Source organism: Lithobates pipiens, unplaced genomic scaffold (assembly GCF_037356315.1).
Source record: "Lithobates pipiens isolate NorthernLeopardFrog02 unplaced genomic scaffold, aLitPip1_a1.2 Scaffold_3, whole genome shotgun sequence".
NCBI classification, from domain to species: domain Eukaryota; kingdom Metazoa; phylum Chordata; class Amphibia; order Anura; family Ranidae; genus Lithobates; species Lithobates pipiens.
In genome coordinates this window covers 284,042,206-284,063,351 of record NW_027507790.1, presented here as the reverse complement: position 1 = coordinate 284,063,351, position 21,146 = coordinate 284,042,206, and the positions used below count along the sequence as shown (strand labels likewise).

At 46.5% G+C, this 21,146-nt stretch overlaps 1 protein-coding gene across 3 annotated transcripts in view; it reads left to right on the top strand.

Moving 5' to 3' along the window:
* Window positions 1-20,688, top strand: part of LOC143941206 (GRIP1-associated protein 1-like) — a 115,878-nt gene extending 95,190 nt beyond the window's left edge. For all 3 annotated transcript variants that reach the window (XM_077463243.1, XM_077463244.1, XM_077463242.1), the window contains 2 exons: window positions 2,399-2,492; window positions 20,363-20,688. In XM_077463243.1, coding sequence (XP_077319369.1) covers window positions 2,399-2,492; window positions 20,363-20,673 — 405 coding nt within the window. In that variant the 3' untranslated portion in view covers window positions 20,674-20,688. The remainder of the gene's footprint in view (window positions 1-2,398; window positions 2,493-20,362) is intronic.
* The last annotated feature ends 458 nt before the right edge of the window (window positions 20,689-21,146 follow it).

The window sequence follows — 21,146 nt, the reverse complement described above, 5'->3', positions numbered from 1 at the left end:
TGGGGCGGTGTCACATGGTATATGTCACATGGGTTGGTCACATGGGTTGATGTCACATGGTGACCCCGCCCCCTTACGATGTCATAGTCCCCATGTGACATCAACCCATGTGACCAACCCATGTGACATATACCATGTGACACCGCCCCATTGGCACTATATAAGTGGCAGCGCAGGGCGGCTCTGGCATTCCGGCCGGAGAGAGCGTCGTGTCAACATCTCCTGGAGAAGAAGAAGAAGAACAAGAAGAAGAACAAGAACGGAAGGCGGCGACGGCGACAGCGGCGACAGAAGACCGGGCCACCGCCTGCAAAAGAGCTATAAGAAGGCGCGGTGGCCCGGCAGAAGAACGGAAGGCGGCGGCGACAGAAGACCGGGCCACCGCCTGCAAAAGAGCTACAAGAAGGCGCGGTGGCCCGGCAGAAGAACCGAAGAGGGGGACAAGACCCCTGAAGTCGGGAGAAGAGGCCGGCGGCGGGGAGGAAGAAAGCCGGACTCCTCCGCTAGTAAAAGAGCTACAAGAAGATAGCGGAGGAGTCCGGCGAGAAGACCCCCGAAGACGGAAGACCCCCGGAGCTGTGCAATAAAACATTTTTTCTCGTGTGTTGTGTTTTTTTTTGGGTACTTTTATTTTACAGGTGAATGGGTAGGGGTACATTGTACCCCATACTCATTCACATAGGGTGGGGGGCCGGTATCCGGGGGCCCCCTTCTTAAAGGGGGCTCCCGGATTCCGATAAGCCCCCCGCCCGCAGACCCGGACAACCAACGGCCAGGGTTGTCGGGAAGAGGCCCTTGTCCTCATCAACATGGGGACAAGGTGCTTTGGGGTGGGGGGGGCCGCGGGGCCCCCCCTTCCCCAAGGCACCCCCCATGTTGAGGGCACGCGGCCTGGTACGGCTCAGGAGGGGGGGCGCGCTCGCTCGCCCCCCTTTCCTGGCCGGCCGGGTAGCGTGCTCGGACAAGGGTCTGTTGTGGACTTTGGGGGGACCCCCACGCCGATTTTTTTCGGCGTTGGGGTTCCCCTTTAAGTCCATTCCAGGCGGCGGAGCCCGCGACGTCTCCGTCGCGGGCCCCGCCTACCTTCACACGCGCTCGGAATGAGCAGACTTTCCTCCGAGCGGGAACAGTTTGCTCATTTCGAAAGTAGCCTACACACGGGCGGACTGTTCGCTCAAACCAAGTTTCAGCGGACAGTTTTTCGGAATTTCCGAAAGACTTTGTCCGTCAAACTGTCCGCTGAAACTGTCCGCTGAAAGCCCACACACGAGCGGACTGTCCGCTGAAACACTGTTCAGCGGACAAAGTTGGGCGAACAGTCCGCCCGTGTGTACGCGGCCTTAAGGTTTGACCTCATATTATATGGTTTTGTTAAATCTGAAGACAAAAATCTGCAGAAAATTTTCTTCAAAGAGGATTAAAGGAAACCTTCTGAAAAATGTTGAGGGTGCCTTGCTGCCCCCTTCTGTAAACATTAATTGCATGGCTGTCCTGCTGGTCTGGTGGCTTTTAAGGTTTCAGACTTGGTCTGTAAATCATGAAATGGTAAAAAAAAAAGGGGTTTCACAATAGGCTCTATCATTTTTTCTCAGATTATTTTGTTCCGTAACCCACGACATTTAGATGTCGCAGTTCAGCACAACATTAAATTCAAAGCTAGACCTAATTATTACAAGTTTTACGACTTTGTAGATTGCTGTTTGTAACGATCTACATTTTCCAATCTGCTTTCAATATTTTGTTAATGTTAATATATTGTTATCAATATTGTATACCTGACAAAATTGAATAAAACGTTATTGGAAAAAAAAAAAAAAAGGATTAACGCTGCGCTAAAAGTAAATTATCATTAAATATGATGAATAGAGCAGCTGGCACTGGAGTCAGGATACAATAGTCTTGGTACTTTTAATTGACTGTGCTTTGTTCAGTGTACTTTGAAACCAACAGGTCAGATCAGTTACTCCCCCTCCTTTTCGCCGCACTTATAGGATGCTTGTTACAAGGGGTGTGGCTAATACATATCTACGCCATTGCAAAATACTTTATGAAATCATAAACAGTGACAGTATAGAGCTATATAGAGATAAAAAGGTGGGATATTTCATTTGGGCTTTAATGGCAATTTGACCTTCCCTACCCACAATCCACAGTGCGAATGTTAAATCCTTCACTTTCTGGTGGTGTGGGATAAAGTTAATTGTTATACGCTAGTTATAGCCATGTGGATGCAGCCAGTTTAATGAAAGCTTTTAATGTGTGCGATGCTTATACATTTTCTTCATATATAAAATATAATTATCTGCATTGTCTGCTCACCGCAGAGTCCATTCTTTCCATACTTCACTTTAATCTGACCAGCACTGACAATGGTTTTAATTTAATGCCTGTCTCATAGGTTAAGCACTTAGAAGTGAGCAGCGCCTCTATGGCAGAGGACCTATGCAGGAAAAGTGAGATTATCGAGACCTACGTCATGGACAGCAGGATAGGTGAGTGATGCACCACACTCTGTGACCTCTTCATCTTTGCCATGGTTGAGATAACGGTAGGTGTCAGTTGTGGAACTACAAGTCCCAGCAATTCGGATAGCTTTAAGGCCCATTGTGTCTTATTTGATCTGCGGGTCATAGGAGTTTTAGGTTTATAGTATTCGGAAACCACAAGCCCTGGACACTTTGGAGATTGTTTACTAACACTGAAGTGTGCAAAATCCGGGGGGAACTCTGCATAGAAACCAATCAGCTTCCAGGTTTTATTGCCAAAGCATAATTAATCAAGTTCATTATTTTATTTGTATTTATTTTTTATAGAATGTGAGCTATAGCTGTAACTGCATTGAAAGTTAGGTCCATTTTTTATCCATTCAGACAGGTGAAAAATGTACATCAATGCATCTCTGTGGAAAAACAGATGTAAATGGGTGATCATCCATTTACATCAGTTTACATCCATGTACATCATCCATTTTTTGAAACTGGTCAAGGGCCTTTTGGCACAGGCTTTCCAATCGGGTCCGCCTGTCAGTTTTTCATGCGGACCTGATCAGACGCTCCATTCAGCCTTATGGAGCGGTGGATGTCAGCGGTGACATGTCCGCTGGCATTCGCTGTTATCCGATCCTGTCCATGAAATCTAGACGGATGGAAATCCTATTTTCCATCCTTCTGGAGAATAGGATCGGATGAAACCAGACAAAAGGTCAGTTTTCATCCGATCTTCATAGAGGACAGTGGGGCTTTAACAGGTCTATCTCCGCACAGTGAGCGGCGATGGACCTGTCATCCGTCTGCCAGCGGATCAATCCCTGCTGAGCAAAGCGGAGTCCGTACACGGATAGGCCCGTGTGAAAGCGGCCCATTGAAGTTTTCATCAGTTTAGGCCCCTTTCACACATGTGGACCGTTCGTTTCAGTCACATCAAAACGAATGAAGTGTTCATCAGTTTTTCATCTGTGCTCATCAGTTTTTCATTTGTTTTGTTTTTTTAGTTTTTTTTACATCCACTACCAATGCAAAAACGGATGAAAAACTGACCATTTGTCAGTTTACATCCATTCTTCGTCCGACCCATTTTTTAAGTGAAAGAAAAATAGAGATTGAACTAATGAAGGCCTCTTTCACATGGCCAATCCGGCCATGTGAAGCGTCGGATGTCAGCAGTGACATGTCTGCTGACATCCGACCCGCTCCCGACGTCACCCGATCTCCCATAGGGGAGAGCAGTGCTGTGACCGGTCTGTCCCTGCGCAGTGTGCAGAGACGGACCCGTCATCTTCCTGCTCAGCGGAGATCACTCCGGCGATCCCCCGCTGAGCAAGCGGATATCCATGGGGCGGATCATCACTGATCCTCCCCGTGTGAAAGAGGCCGAATTTTTTTTTTTTTTTAATCAGGGCCTAACATTACTGGGGTAGATGTCTTCTGTGTGTACTGGCTAGAGTGTTGTCAGTCAAGATTAGGCCCAAAAACTAGTGGAACATTTATTTGTTGTTCAAAGTGGTAAATTCAAGAAGACAACTCTGACATTTCATCAATTTCTAAGTGTTTTCTGGAAATTATTCTCAAGATTTGGGTAAAAAAAAAAAGATACTGAGGTAGGCCTATTTTTGCTTTGACCACAGTAATCCTATTCAGATCAAGCATCTCCTGTTATAACTGGGACTCCATTAGTTTATTACTAGCTGTTAAGTACACAATTTATTCCAGTATTGTTAACAATAATGGTTCATTGTTGGTGTGTTATTATTGAGTTGATGACGATTAAGGATAATTGGGCACTAGTAAACGAAAAAAAAAATGTAGGCCAGCCCAGGATAACCATTCCTACTTCTAGCATGCCTACGTGTTTTGCAGAGAGATGCGTCTAGACAGGTAAGAGACTTTTTTTTGTTGTCTATTGAGACACAGGAAGTCTTTCACCTTATGTTTTTTTCTGCTGCCTTCAGGACATTTGGACAATGGTAAATAAAATGTCATATAGCACCCCACTTCTGCTTTTAATTAATGAGTTATATAGAACATCAATCCATTCCTGCTGCCCAACTACAGTGACTTTGGAGCACTCCAGCCATTCATCCTTCATCTGCTACCAGCAGCTATCTGGTTTTCTTTTCCAATATTTTTTATTCAATATTTCAAAGGAAACGCTTATCTGGTTTTGTACCCGAGGCCTTGCTTCTATCCTTGATCCTTGCTGCGACTCAGTGGCAGCGGGAGCTGTCAGGTAGGCTGTACAGGGCCCGTTTATTTCTTATGGCAGCCCTTCTACTGATGGTGTTTGACATCTACAGCCTGAATCTCTGTAGCCATATGCCACTAGAGTCTACGCCATCATCGGTGTCCTCTTTAGCTCCGTTCAGTGTGTCTCCTTGCGTTCTGCTGAGGTTTTTACCTCCGGTAATACAGGACTTTGTCTCTCAAATCATTCAGTTATTTGCTGATTCTGCTTTCTGAAGGCACAGATCTACTCCTACGCTGCCTTCCCCAAATCCTGTATCTGATTTACACAAGGTCATGGTGGTTTTTGAGCCAACAGCCTTCAGAGTTTAATTCTGAGTTTCTCCAGTCTTCAAGTGATGAGCTTACCCCCAAGGAGTCACCATCTACTGCTTTTGCTCTTACCAGAGACAGTTTTCGTTCTTATCGATGTCCCGCACACCTCGCTGACACTAGGGAATCGGCCTGTTGCTTCTACAAGTGCTGTTTCCATTAACTAATTAAGAGATAGTTGATATAGTTAAAACAGAACCTCATCTGTAAGATATCTTACACCAAAAATAAGGCTGGGGCATACCGGATTTTTTGTGGTGCAACACAAACAATTTACCAAATTATTTTTTTTAAATCATCACTTGACCTAACAAAAAAACATGGTTCATAATAATTTAGGTTAAATTAAACTGTATCTGGAAAAAAAAACAAAGGAGGATCTCGTGGAGGGTTTGCTTCTTCAGAAGAGGGAACAGAGGAGGCAACAGTTGGTAAATTAATTCAGATGTGTTCAGCACTGAGGGGACACCACCACCAGACAAGGCATAATGGCTTGTCCATCCACCCTGGGGGTGAGTATGGAGGGGCACAAGACAGAAGAAAAGCTGCTACACAGGGACCGCTACTTGCCGTTGGCTTGAACATTAACAGAAATAATAAGGTGCAAACCAAATATATATATATATATATATATATATATATATATCACCGACTCCAGTATGTCAGTAATGCACTGGCTCTGTCTGTGTCCTATTCCGCTATAATACTGTATTATGGCTGGTTACGACACAAACAGGATCTTATGAGCCATGAATGTTCGAACCTATTGCAAGTAACCTATTTACTATCCTGCTTTACATCTGCTGGCTAGAACAGCTTGCTGGTGAAGCCTAGGTTTTGAGAGATGAGGCACCGTTGAATTTGTAATTCCTCTAATGTTAAAAGCTAGGAAGTTACTGGTATTTCCTGTAAGATCTATTATCGCATGTGGAAGGCGTTCTGTATTGCGAATCTCAGGGCTTCCATCCTGGGATTTTCTCAGTGAAGTAAATCCTCACCAACCTACCGCTGAGTGGGGGTCTGCCCTTTTTGTTATGTTTTTAGAGACTGTTGGCCTCTCACTTGATTAGGACCCTTGTACAGAGAGTCAACCATGTAGCTCTCCCTGTTTGCTCCCCTGTGACTTTGTGGTATCTGAATCTGGTTCTCTTTGTGCTTAAGAAAGTAGTGTTTGAACCCATAGAGACACTCCTCTTTCCACTTTCACCCCCAAGGTGGCCTTCCTTGTAGCGATCAACTCTACAAGGTGAGTGTCTGAACTGGCAGCATTATCCTGAAAGGAGCCCTTTCAGGTTTTGCATTTGGACAAGGTGGTGTTGACGCCCAGAACTTCCTACTTCCATAAGGTACTTTCTGCCTTTCCTCTCAACCAGGATTTTTTTTCTGTCCTGCTGTAGTTCGCCAAAAAGAAAGTTCTCTCTGAATTTGTCTTGGGCTGCAAGATTTCATCTCCAGTTACTGCCTCCTATAGAAAAATGGATTACTTTGTTGTAACCCCAGATGGATCCCATAAGAGTGCTTTTGGCTTCTCATTCCACCATCTATAGGTGGGCCAGGCAGACAATTATCTATGCTTATGGTCTCGAGGATCTGTTTCCACCCTTTTCTGTCAAGGCACACTAGTCTACCAGATTTGTGAGTGCTTCTCTGGCTTTTCTGCACCAACTGTTTCCCACATTTACAAGGCTGCTACATGGTCTTCAGTTCAAATGTTCTCTAATTCCTACCAGGTGGACATTGCAGCCTTATCTGGTGCCAGCATTGGCTCGGTCCTTTGGCGTGGCTCTTTGAGCTGCTGGCAGCCTCCAGTTCTTTTGCTTTTTTGTTTCTTGGGCCTGTTAGCATTTGTTTGCTGTGTAAATAACCCCTCAGCTAAACTGCGTTTGGATGTTGTGCAGGTTAAAGAATATTCCTGATTAGGGATGAGCTCCGGCGTGATCGCACACTCCACGTGTAGAGCCCGTCAGGAAGTCGGCATATCGCTGCGCTAATCACAGGCAGTGAGACATTCCCCGATCTCTGCAGCCGCGCATCGGGGCAATGTCTCACTGCCTGTGATTAGCGCAGCACTATGCAGACTTCCTGGTGGGCTCTGCATGTGGAGTGTGCGAACACGCCGGAGCTCATCCCCATTCCTGATATGTGCCTGCTACTCCATATACTTATATGAAATAGTATCCTGTTCTTCTTGTATTGCTTCCTTTGTGGGAAGTTCATGTTGTTCCTTCCAGTCATTCTGCTTTCCTATTAAAAAATGACCACACTAAGCAGGGGAACAAACCTTGGTTAGTTCTATAGCCATACTGGGAACTCAGCCTCCTCTCCTCCAATGATCAGACTTGTGCTGAACAACCCCTGCCCCGCAGGGTTTACAATCAATTTGATGAAAAACAAAATGGGATTTTTTTTTTCCTGGACCTGTTGATATTTGCTTGCTGTGCTGACCACCCCTCAGTTGGACTGTTATGCAGGTGAAAAAAATCTCTTAGTGGATGAAAAAGAAACTAGGATTTTTGTACTCAATATAAAATTTCCTTCTTGGAGTCCATTAAGGCAGCGGTCCCCAACATTTTTGGCAATCGGGACCGGTTTTGTGGAAGAAAAATTGCCAGGGGCCGAGGGGGAGGGGGTGGTTGGGTGTAGTAACGGTTGACTGAGGAATTCGGCGGGTGATTTGTCATGGGAATGACTGGTGTTGCACTTCAATCATCCCGACACCATGCTTGATATGGTGTCAGGATGATTGAATCACATTGATATATTACAATGTAGTAATAAAAATAATCAGTGGGAGCCCTGAGCTTGTCGCTTGCCACCCGTAGCCTGCCACCAGATGCAACGTGCCATTTGCCACCCGTAGCCTGCCACCAGATGCAACGTGCCATTTGCCACCCGTAGCCTGCCACCAGATGCAACGTGCCATTTGCCACCCGTAGCCTGCCACCAGATGCAACGTGCCATTTGCCACCCGTAGCCTGCCACCAGATGCAACGTGCCATTTGCCACCCGTAGCCTGCCACCAGATGCAACGTGCCATTTTCCACCCGTAGCCTGCCACCAGGTGCAACGTGCCATTTTCCACCCGTAGCCTGCCACCAGATGCAACGTGCCATTTTCCACCCGTAGTCTGCCACCAGATGGAACATGCCATTTGCCACCCGTAGCCTGCCATCAGATGCAGCGTGTCACTTGCCACCCGTAGCCTGCTATCAGATGCAGCGCGTCACTTGCCATCCGTAGCCTGCCACCAGATACGTGTCACTTGCCACCTGTAGCCTGCCACCAGATACGTGTCACTTGCCACCTGTAGCCTGCCACCAGATACGTGTCACTTGCCACCTGTAGCCTGCCACCAGATACGTGTCACTTGCCACCTGTAGCCTGCCGCCAGATACGTGTCACTTGCCACCTGTAGCCTGCCACCAGATACGTGTCACTTGCCACCTGTAGCCTGCCACCAGATACGTGTCACTTGCCACCTGTAGCCTGCCACCAGATACGTGTCACTTGCCACCTGTAGCCTGCCACCAGATACGTGTCACTTGCCACCTGTAGCCTGCCACCAGATACGTGTCACTTGCCACCTGTAGCCTGCCACCAGATACGTGTCACTTGCCACCTGTAGCCTGCCACCAGATACGTGTCACTTGCCACCTGTAGCCTGCCACCAGATGCAGCGTGTCACTTGCCACCTGTAGCCTGCCACCAGATACGTGTCACTTGCCACCTGTAGCCTGCCACCAGATACGTGTCACTTGCCACCTGTAGCCTGCCACCAGATACGTGTCACTTGCCACCTGTAGCCTGCCACCAGATGCAGCGTGTCACTTGCCACTTGTAGCCTGCCACCAGATGCAACTTACCACTTGTAGCCTGCCACCAGATGCAACTTGCCACCCGTAGCCTGCGACCAGATGCAACTTGCCACCCGTAGCCTGCGACCAGATGCAACTTGCCACCCGTAGCCTGCCACCAGATGCAACTTGCCACCCGTAGCCTGCCACCAGATGCAACTTTCCACCCGTAGCCTGCCACCAGATGCAACTTTCCACCCGTAGCCTGCCACCAGATGCAACTTTCCACCCGTAGCCTGCCACCAGATGCAACTTTCCACCCGTAGCCTGCCACCAGATGCAACTTTCCACCCGTAGCCTGCCACCAGATGCAACTTTCCACCCGTAGCCTGCCACCAGATGCAACTTGCCACCCGTAGCCTGCCACCAGATACATGTTACTTGCCACCTGTACCCGGGCCATTAGATGCAACGTGCCATTTGCCACCCATAGCCTGCCACCAGATGCAACGTGCCATTTGCCACCCATAGCCTGCCACCAGATGCAGTGTGTCACTTGCCACCTGTAGCCTGCCACCAGATGCAACTTGCCACCCGTAGCCTGCCACCAGATGCAACTTGCCACCCGTAGCCTGCCACCAGATGCTCACATAGAGGCCTGGCTGTGTGCGTGTGGCCAGGTGCCTGTGCCTCCTTCCAGCTCCATCTGTAATCCCCGCTCAAGGGGACTTCTATCGTGCCTTTGTTTGCAGCAGTGCCGGAGTAGGCCGTCCTCATGCTGCCTTTCCTCAATACAGTCGACACACCGGACCCCTGGGAAGGTGGACACCCCTCCCGCCGCTGGCTGCTGTTGTGGCTCTTCCCAGTGGTAGTGCGACCTGGGGGTTGGGGACCCCTTCATTAAGGGACACATCTCACCCCTCTGTTTATGCTCCTAGTACTGCTTTGATACAAAACTGAGGGATGCTGGTAGTAGGAGGGATTATCCCGGACTTTGCCACTATCCAATCCTCCTATAGGAAGTATAACATGACCCCTGTGTCCCTCCAGTATCAATAAAATTAGTAGACAAATCCTGTTTCAGTGTCCTGTTCCCTGAACCTGACATTCTGCTAGAGTTGTGAGTGATTGGAACTGCTATTTGTTGCACTGCATTCATTTTGAGGCTGAACATGAGATGTACAGTTTAGTGGTGTTCACGTGACACCGTGTCACCTTGGAATCCTGTCTGCCCAGAGTAAGAAGTAAACTTTGTTAAATAGACTTTTTATGCCGTTACATCCAGTACAGATTTCTGTGATTTGTAGAGCTGTAAATAAAAGTGCCTCTTACTTTTATCGATCATTTGGGATGTGCGGAGGTGAGAAGCTCTAATTCTGCCCGGAAGTTGTGCCCATTCAGAACAGTCCAGTATGTAGCCGTGGGAAATGAGAGCTGATGCAGATATGTGCTCCCGTCTTTACTATAAATCAGAGCAAACTGCAGCTTTCTGCTACCCTTACTGCTGCCATTCTTGGCTCAGCTGGTGCTAGTGAAGAGTGGTGACTGTAGAACTGGCACTGCTTCTTTAAGAAAGTACCAAATAAACTCCCAGAATTCATACTGGATAGGCACACACTGTAGTAATGTCATGTGCCACCCTTACGAGGTGACCAACTTAGCATTTGAGTCCCAAAAAAAACAAAGTGGTTGTCCACCGCCGACTTGAGTAATTCTATATCTCTGTGCCAATGAACTGTATCTTGATACAATTCAGCAGCTTTTGCTGTTGACTTGGCTAGTGCCAGGCATCGTGGGTGTCTGAGCGGATGTCGGTGCAATGCCAGCGCTTGCTGTTCCTTATGCCACCTGTTTGCCGGCCCGCCTTGGCATCATCATCCTCCTCCACCCCTCCCAGCTCATGTTGGCTCTCCTTTCACTATCCGTCCTTGGGTTGTCACGGGATCCTCTTACATCTTCTCCCCACTGCTGTATCCTCATCTCCTCTACAACTTGACTTAAAAACTTATCAAAGTCACTCAGCCTGCCGTCTCTCTGTGTGCGCCGGAGAGGTTTATGTAGGAAAGGGCATATAACCGTGTCATTTATGGGTTCAGCAAACAGCTTCACTTTTTTGGTAAATAATATTTTCCTGTTATTTCCCTTTTAATCATTTTGTCTCTCTTGATGAGCAGTGGTAGAAAAACGATCAATTATGAATTTACTAAACATGCATCTGGTATCTAGTGACTGGATAAGGTGCCTTCGCAGTGATGTCATCATCCTCTAATAAATGGACAGGGGGCATTCCCAGTGATGTCATCATCCTCTAATAAATGGACAGGGGGCATTCCCAGTGATGTCATCATCCTCTAATAAATGGACAGGGTGCCTTCGCAGTGATGTCATCATCCTCTAATAAATAGACAGGGTGCATTCCCAGTGATGTCATCATCCTCTAATAAATGGACAGGGTGCATTCGCGGTGATGTCACCATCCTCTAATAAATAGACAGGGTGCCTTCGCAGTGATGTCGTCATCCTCTATTAAATGGACAGGGTGCCTTCGCAGTGATGTCGTCATCCTCTATTAAATGGACAGGGTGCATTCGCTGTGATGTCATCATCCTCTAATAAATGGACAGGGTGCATTCGCAGTGATTTCAATATTTATTGGTTTTAGAAGCTTACGATGAAATAATTGAAGACAGAACAGTAACCATCTTCCGTACAACCATTTTATTCATAACTGACTAAGACGAAGTTCACAATGTTGTGTGGTTGTGGTTTCGGGACAGCGTGTAAATCTCACCGATTCCGGCACCTGCTACCGACGCTCTACTCTTTAATGGCGCCGCTACACATCAGACAGCACAAAGCCTTTCCAGGCAAACTATTTCCCTGCGGCTGCATTATTAAAAAGCTGCAGTGCCTTTCTTTTTCCTGCAGGTACCGCAGTCCATTCAAATGAATAGGCTGCTGTGCCCACGGATCGCAAGCCACAGAAAACGCATAGATGTGAACCTAGAGTTAAAATGGATTGTTCTTCATGATGTCACTATTCTCTAGAGCAGGGGTCTCCAACTTTCTAAACAAAGGGCCAGTTTGCTGTCCTTCAAACTTTAGGGGGGCCGGGAGTAAAACATGTCCTGGTGTCAGTGGGAGTCAACAGCATCCCTTCTTTGGTATTAGGGGGAGGAATAGTGTTCCATCATTGGAATGGGGGGGAGGGGGATAGTGCCCCTATCATTGGTGTCAGTGTGAGAAATAACTTCCCATTATTGGTGTCAGTGGGAGAAATAGTATCCCTATCATTGGTATTGGTGGGAGGAATAGTGCCCCATCATTGGTGTCAGTGGCAGGAATAGTGCCCCATCATTGGTGTCAGTGGCAGGAATAGTGCCCCATCATTGGTGTCAGTGGGAGGAATAGTGCCCCATCATTGTTATCGGTGAGATGAATAGTTCCCTATCATTGGTGTCAGTGGGAGGAATAGTGCCCCATCATTTGTATCAGTGGGAGGTATAGTGCCCCATCTTTGGTGTCAGTGGGAGGAATAGTGCCCCATCGTTAGTTGGAGGAATAGTACCCCATCGTTGGTGTCTGTGGGAGGAATAGTGCCCCATCGTTAGTTGGAGGAATAGTACCCCATCGTTGGTGTCTGTGGAAGGAATAGTGCCCCATCGTTGGTGTCTGTGGGAGGAATAGTGCCCCATCGTTAGTTGGAGGAATAGTACCCCATCGTTGGTGTCTGTGGAAGGAATAGTGCCCCATTGTTGGTGTCAGTGGGAGGAATAGTGCCCCATTGTTGGTGTCAGTGGGAGGAATAGTGCCCCATCATTGGTGTCAGTGGGAGGAATAGTGCCCCATCATTGGTGTCAGTGGAAGGAATAGTGCCCCATCTTTGGTGTCAGTGGGAGGAATAGTGCCCCATCTTTGGTGTCAGTGGGAGGAATAGTGCCCCATCTTTGGTGTCAGTGGGAGGAATAGTGCCCCATCTTTGGTGTCAGTGGGAGGAATAGTGCCCCATCTTTGGTGTCAGTGGGAGGAATAGTGCCCCATCTTTGGTGTCAGTGGGAGGAATAGTGCCCCATCTTTGGTGTCAGTGGGAGGAATAGTGCCCCATCTTTGGTGTCAGTGGGAGGAATAGTGCCCCATCTTTGGTGTCAGTGGGAGGAATAGTGCCCCATCTTTGGTGTCAGTGGGAGGAATAGTGCCCCATCTTTGGTGTCAGTGGGAGGAATAGTGCCCCATCTTTGGTGTCAGTGGGAGGAATAGTGCCCCATCTTTGGTGTCAGTGGGAGGATTAGTGCCCCATCTTTCGTGTCAGTGGGAGGAATAGTGCCCCATCTTTGGTGTCGGTGGGAGGAATAGTGCCCCATTATTGGTGTCAGTGGGAGGAATAGTGCCCCATCTTTCGTGTCAGTGGGAGGAATAGTGCCCCATCTTTGGTGTCAGTGGGAGGAATAGTGCCCCATCTTTGGTGTCGGTGGGAGGAATAGTGCCCTATTATTGGTGTCCGTGGGAGGAGGGTCACATCTGGCCCCCATGCAGCACTTTGGAGACCACTGCTCTAGAGAATAGATAGGCTGCATTGTTAGTCCATTCTTCCATGAATGGACTGGTTGTGTTGTCGGAGATGTCATTGGGCCTCCTCCAGGTTATTCCTACAATAGCAGCCAAGTGAAGGACGCCTTCGCCTCATGCAGCCGGGTTGCGATGGAGATGTGGTGTTAGTGAGGTGTATATTAGTTATTCGGAGCACAGCACTAAACCTTTAAAGCAGGACAGACTTGGCCAATCAAATTTCTTCATCGATTTACATCAATATGTATTCTGCTACATGTTTTTGGTTAAAAAAAAAATCCCGATAAGCGTGTATTGATTGGTTTGCACAAAAGTTATATTGTCTACAAACTATAGGATATTTTTATGGAATTTAAAATTTTTTTTTTTACCTGTAATGGTGGCAATCAGCGTCTTATAGCGGGACTGCGACATTCCGACGGACAAATTGGAGACCAGTGACACCAATACAGTGATCAGTGATAAAAAAAAATGCATTCTCACTGTACTAATGTCACTGGCAGGAAAGGGGTTGACATTAGGGGTGATCAAAGGGTTAAATGTGTCCCTAGCGAGTGCTTGCTAACTGTGGGAAGAAAGAGATCGGCTTAGCAGAAACACAGGAGCTCTATCTTCCCTACTAACAGAATGGCGATCTGCTTTGTTTACATAGGCAGACCGCCATTCTGCTTCTCTCAGGACCCGCTGATTGGCTCCGTTGTGTCCAGTCACACACGCGTGCGCACCAGACCCGAAGTGCAAAATTGCGTCCCTATACATGATTCTGTGCAAAGCAGCCGGCGCCCCGCTGTAAATGTACATGGGTCAGTCAGCAAGGGGTTAATGATGCTGTGCTAGGCTATCATAGGAGGAAGTACGGGGGTCTCAGGCTGTGGGAGGAACGAGGTAAATGGCGCTCTATTGCGCTGCGGTAGGAGAAAGGGAAATGAGGCTGTGCTGGGCTCTGGCAAGAGAAGGGTTAAGCTCTGCTATGCTGACTGCTAGCCAGAGGGGAATTATGGGATGGTGGCCTTAGTTCTGGCAGGAGGGGAGTTAAGTGATGATATATTGAACGCCTATTGGAGACGAGTGATCTTTTCTGGGGCTCTGGCAGGATTTCCAATTAAAGTGTCACTAAACCCACATCAAACAAACATCAATAAACGCTGCATGGCGTGCTGATCGCACTCCGCGAGGGGGGCCATTTACTAAAACTGGAGCACTGTGCATGGTAGCCAATCGGCTTCTAACTTCAGCTTCTTCAATTGAAAGGTAACTCCACTTTCTTGGGAAAAAAAATAAAATAATATAGCGTGTGCAATTGCAACACAAGTCGTATTATAATTGAATTGTATTAAAAATGACCTTTCCTTCAATCTGCAACACTGTAGTTTTCATTAATAGGACATTCAATATGGCTGCCTGGAGGTGTTCCAATGAATACAACGAATGGATATAGAATAGACTTGTGCACAACAGAAAATTTGTTTCGGTTGGTTGTCATTCGTAAAATACATCATTTCGTTCTGTTATATTCGTTATGTTACATTAATACGTTTTCAGATAATTTGTTATTATTTGTAGAGTGTCGATATTCGTTATACTGAATCTCGAATCCTGTCTAATTCATTCGTTATATGTGTTATAATTTCGTTCGTATTCGTTGAAATTCGCTATTTATGTATAGACATTCCTGATAATGATTTGTAGTTTGGAAAGTCGTTTGTTTATTGAATCTTTTACCACACACAATGACAACGTCTCTTCTCCTCGCCTCAAATACAACACATCACCCTTCTCACTCACTTCTCAGGAATGCGCTTTACCAGTAATCCAACCTCCGGCACAAACTCAATCAGCTGATTGGACTATAAGATTTACTAAGATTAAGATTTCAGCTTTTGTTTCATTAGACCTTTAAAGAATTACAGAATCATGTCAAATTAATTTGTTATATCCGCTATAATTTCTTTCGTATTCGTTGTAATTCGTTATTTTTTTATTCGGATGCATCCGAATGTCCGAAAGATGTAAAATTAGGCCGAATTTTGATTCATTACGAAACGAATTGCACAAGCCTAATATAGAATGAATATGACAGAATGTGTACAGAACGCCCCCCAGATATGTCATTTCCTGCTTGTGTGATTGGCTCACTGATTTTCCCAGAAGTCTGCACTAAGATACAAGTCAGATTTCAGGCATCCCCTGCAACAAAAATGTCATTTTTGGTGAGATACTCCCAATAGGAAATTCCGTCTAAAGGGATACAGGCCCAGCAGTATTCCTCAGGTGCAGCAGCTTATGAAACCATTACACACCTTTCACAATGGGGCCGCGTTAGCGCTAAAGCGCCGCTTGTTTTAGCAATTCTTTGCTGCAGTTTAATCTGTGCTTTTCGGCCATAGCGGGGTGCTCTTAACCCCAAAGAAGGGATTAAAAACTCCTGTGTTGCTGCGCTTCAGAAGCGCTGCCTATTCATTCCAATTTCCTATTTTGTAGACGCTGTAACTTTTGCGCAAACCGCTGTATATACGCTTTTTGTGTTTTTTTTTTTATTTATAGCGCAAAAAATGAAACCCGTAGAGGTGATCAAATACCACCAAAAGAAAGCTCTATTTTTGGGGATAAAAAGACATCAGTTTTGCTTTGTGTACAACATCGCATGACCACGCAATTGTCAGTTAAAGCAACGCGGTGCCAATGCGCAAAAAATGGCCTGGTCATTAAGGGGCCTTCTGGTCCTTAAGTGGTTAAATATTTATTTTTACCCTGTATCCCAAAGGCTGTGTTTACTGTCACTTTAAGGCTACTTTCACACTAAAAGGGCTGGGCATTAGCGCTAAAGCGCCACTTGGCACTTGTGCACCGCTTCTTGGCCGATAGCGGGGCCCTTTTAACCTAAAATTTAAAAAAAAAAGGTGGGGTTAAAAACTCCTGTTTTGCTTCCCTGCTCATTCATTCCAATGGGCAGGGTGTTTTGGGAGCGCTAAATGCAACCCTCCCAACCCGCCCCAAAGATGCTGCTTGCGGGACTTTTTGGAAGGTCCCATAAGCGCACCGCCCCAGTGTGAAAAGACTGGAATGAATAGGTGGTGGCTTTCAGGTGCTTTGCAGAGGCTATTTCTAGCGCTAACGGGACTTAAAAGATCCCCAGTGTGAAAGGGGTCCAAGTGAGTTTGTTGCAGGACCCCAGCAGTGATTTATCAGCAGAAATGAACATGGCGATATGGGTGAATGTGGGAGTTTGCTTTGAATATTAAAAATGATTAAATAGCGTTTTTGGTTTGTGGTGTTCAGATGCAATGTAGTTCCACTGTAAGTGATCTTGTTTGGGACCCAGGCAGAAGTGGAGTTAAGTGATCTTGCTTTCTGATTGGTCCCGCTGTCTTCTGGGACATGTTTGTGTCTCCCAGAAGGCAGCGGAGGGAAGTAGGAGGGGCCACAAATGACGTAAGTTGCTGGGGCGCCCTTACGCTTAAGTGGGAGCGGGTATCTGGTTTTGACAAGTATCCGCTCCCCCGGAAAGGGGCAAAATGTGGCAGTGGAGGGTGGAGGAAGCAGATTAGCCGAGCTTCCACTTTTGGGTGGAACTCCGCTTTAAGTGATCGTGTTCACTGGCAGTAGTGGAGTTAAGAGATCTTGTGTGGGGCCCTGTCAGAAGTGCAAATAAGTGATCTTGTTTGGGGCCCCAGTAGAAGTGGATAGAAGTGAAGTTAAAGCGGAGTCCTGACTTGTATATATTGGGACACTTAACTGTCCTGGAATCTAGTGATGTTGGTACCCCAGCCGATATTTTCATTGGCTCTTGGGTGCTGCCACCGTCATTTGTAGTAAGGGAAACCAGCAATGAAGCCTTTTGGCTTCCCAGCCGGTTCTCTACTGCACGTGGGTGAAATGTGCCGCAGTTTCTGAATGGCCCAGTTACGAGGGGATAGAGGAGGGGTGCTGAACTTCTGATTGATCTTGCTGCGGCGAGATCTCTCAGAAGTGGTTAAGGGTACGTGTCAAACAGGTACCCACTGCCCCCAAAAGGTGGCAAATGTGGCACTTGGGGGGGTGCAGAAAAGCAGAGCCCACTAATATTGTAACTGAATGTTATTAAAAATTACCTTTCTTTTTAATCTGCACCCACTGTAATTTTCTGAGAATGCATTGCAATATGGCTACCTGGAGTGGTTCTGTACACAGTGTGTACCGACTACTCCCCAGAAACATCATTTCCTGCTTGTGTGATTGGCTCACCAATTTTCCCAGAAGTCTGCCTAAGATACAAATCAGATTTCAGGCATCCCTGCAACAAAAATGCAATTTTTGGAGAGATTCTTCAATAGGAACACATCCCAGCGGATGCAGGCCCAGCAGATTTCCTCATTAGTGCCCTGCAGCTGCAAACCTGACAGTTAATTATGCAACCCCTCCCATTAGACCCACTTGGTACAGAGGCACAGACAAACACACAGGGATTTCTTCAGATTAACAAAAGCTAGCAATCTGCAACAAAGATTGTTATAATCCTTGCAATGTACAGAGATCACCCCGAGGGGAATGTTTTTTTAAGTGATCTAATTCAGGGCCTTGGCAGAAACAATTAAGTGATTTTGTTTGGGGCCCCCGGCAGAAGTGGAGTTAAGCATCACTCTGCAGATCTCTGGCAATTCAGTTTATGGGAGGTGATTTTCTCCAGGGATTTAAGGCAGTCTAGTGCAGATTGGATAACATAGTGATTGTATAATGTGTTGCTTGCTGATTGTGCTGCCACCTTGGTTAGCATAAGGAAGTCATTCTCTGCCAGTCTGACTTGCGCTTGTTGCGGAGAGCAATATGGATCCCACACTTTGTGGTTATCTGTCTGTCCTGGATAGTCTTCAGATCCCAGAGACTTCGGCTCTTCCATCTTCACACTGCTATGGCTTGCCTTCTCTCTGCTCTCGGTCAGTGTGCACATTAGCAACCTGAGCCTGGCCAGTTGCCTTTCTTCACCATTTAACCCCTTCCTAGACAAATACAAGATTCACTGGTTTTTTTCCCCGTCTACAGCTTCACCCCAGTCTGTGCGCAGGTTTTGGTCGGCTCTTATATTATTTCAGTGAAATGATCTTCTTTCTCTGATGCCCGTCCGTCCCGTTACCCAGACTTAGTGTAAAAGGACATGACGTGTTTGGTGAATTTTAAGGCTGTCAGCAAGTGGGGGGCTGCAAGGTGTGAATAATTTAGCTGCAGAAAGATTGGCTGATGTTTTATTTACTAAGGCATAAAGTGGAGAGAGGTGAGGGGGTGTGTCCTGAGGAGGATACAGCCGACGTAGAAATTGGGAGGTGGGGGGGAGGGGTTGGGTTGAGCTCCATGCTTAGTCTGCTGAGCGCTAAACACTCTAAGAAAATGGATCCACTTTATAAAAACCTGAATTATTTACATTTCAATCAAAACATCACTGCTGTATTCCTGTGCCTTTGCCAAGGAGTTGAATGAACTCTTTATGGGGTCTGGCACTGTGGGCCTGGGCTCATCACTGCATAAAGGACCTTCTTCACGAAGACGGATTTACTTTGTCCTATGGCACCCATATAGGAAATCTATACATGTTTGCATCTTTTTCATGTCGCCTGACCCATGCCATAGTACAATTCCTTAGTTCTACCTTCATGTAAATGCTTTTGGCCGGGCCTTGTATGTATTTTATTTTATAAGGGATCTTGTTAGGATAGAAGGGGGCTGACTTTTCCAACTTTATTTTTAAGATTTTGGCTCCAGGACTGTCCTCTTCATCCTGGGTTCACATCCTAGTAAATAATTTACCATGAACAACTATGCAGGTGTTATGATTGACTACATTGGCTGCATGATTGGCCAGTCACTCATTGACATTCTAAATGCAGGAAAATGGATGGCAAGCTTGGTGTTTGTGCCCTGAGTGGCAGCTTTCATATTTCTGTGTTTTATACATCATAATCTCAATGTACTTTCTCATACTGGTTGATCGAGATTTCTTTTTGGATGTGGCAGGTGCCAGGTCTTTGCCTTCCTGGCTGGGCAGTTTCTTTCACTCTGGCATGTTCTGAGTCTGCCCTGGCCTGGCATGTTCTGGGTCTACCCTGGCCTGGCATGTTCTGGGTCTACCCTGGCCTGGCATGTTCTGGGTCTGCCCTGGCCTGGCATGTTCTGGGTCTGCCCTGGCCTGGCATGTTCTGGGTCTGCCCTGGGACATCCTCCCTGGTTACCATGCCTGAATCTTCTCTAGTGGGAGCCCCACTTGGTGTACATGTATAACTTGCCCAGTGGAGATCATCTGGTTGTATTTCAAGGGGCTCTTTTTTTTGGGGGGGGGGGGGGATGCTCTGGGATGAAAATGCGATCACATTAGTATATGATTAACTGTTCTACCTGCTGAAAGTATTTATCATTCTGTTTAATCAACCTTGTGATGCAGACATGACAGTTTATCAAACACTATAGCCAATTCCTGCACTCAGAACTCCCTACAGACTACACTATATGAGCAGTGCAGCCTGCACTTGAATTCACCCCAACCTGTGATTGGACATTGGAGGAGCAGCAGCAGATTAATAAGATCATTGCTCTACCATTTCTTTTCCAATGGTTTTTATTGGTAATTTTTTCAACAATAACATAGAAGTGATATACACTATAACAATCCTACTTTGGTGCAGCTTGTTAAAGAACTGGGTACATACTAGAAGAAGGTGAAATTAAAAGCCCAAAAACTCTCGGGCCAATGGGTGGCTTCCAATTCTACTCTACCATTTCATCATCTCAGGAAGCTCTGTGTTTTACAATGAACATTATTTAATGTAGAAACCTGATTGGCTCAAAATTTTGACTCTTCCTGTCTCCATTGGCATTTAGCTTTAAGCAATTTGTACTTTAAATGGTGGCAACCCCCATACTCTTGTTGTCTAGTTTGTCTAATATTATTAATCTGATGTTTGTCATCTAATCTTTCACCCCCAGATGTGTCAACCACACATGGCCAAGTAGACCGGAGCAGTCTTGGAAGTGTCCTGAGAGATTTAGTTAAACCGGGAGATGAAAACCTGCGGGAAATGAACAAGAAGCTGCAGAATATGTTGGAAGAACAGTTAACTAAGAATATGCACCTCCAAAAGGTGGGTGACCTGAATTTGTCAGAAGTTGTCTTGTTTGGGTTGGGAAGGGTTTTGCTGTTATGTTTCTTGCTGCCTTTTCATATAAGTGGGAAAAATGCAGAGGCTAGTCGGAATGTTGGAATTTTGCAGGTATTGCAAAAATGTATGGTGTGCTAGTAAAGTTTTCCATCATGTTTGATGCCCACCAACTAGCTTGAGCATGTGCAAGACATGCTGGTAGGGTAAAGTGGCCCATTCAGCATCCTGAAAGAAGCTTCCTTATATAGAAGTAAGATAAAAAAAAAATCCTGGTTGGCACAAAGAGTATTACTAATATCATGGGCGTCCACAGAACTTTTTTTGGGGGGGGCATCATTTTAGGGTCACCCATGCACCGCCCTTTTTTCGACAATGTCATTATCACGTTATTATGGTCAGAGACTACAGACATAGTACAGTCCCTAGGATAAGTAATGGCCAATGGCCAACAGGCCCTCTTACCAGACCCAGCGAAACTACTGCAGTGATCCCTCCGGCTGGATGATCGCTCCCTCTGGGTTCCCCAGGGCCGACTCTGGTCAGTAGTGTAGCATGTCTGTACCCTGGTAGTGGCTCAGTGTTTCTCTCTCTGTTGGCACTGGGCAGCGTGG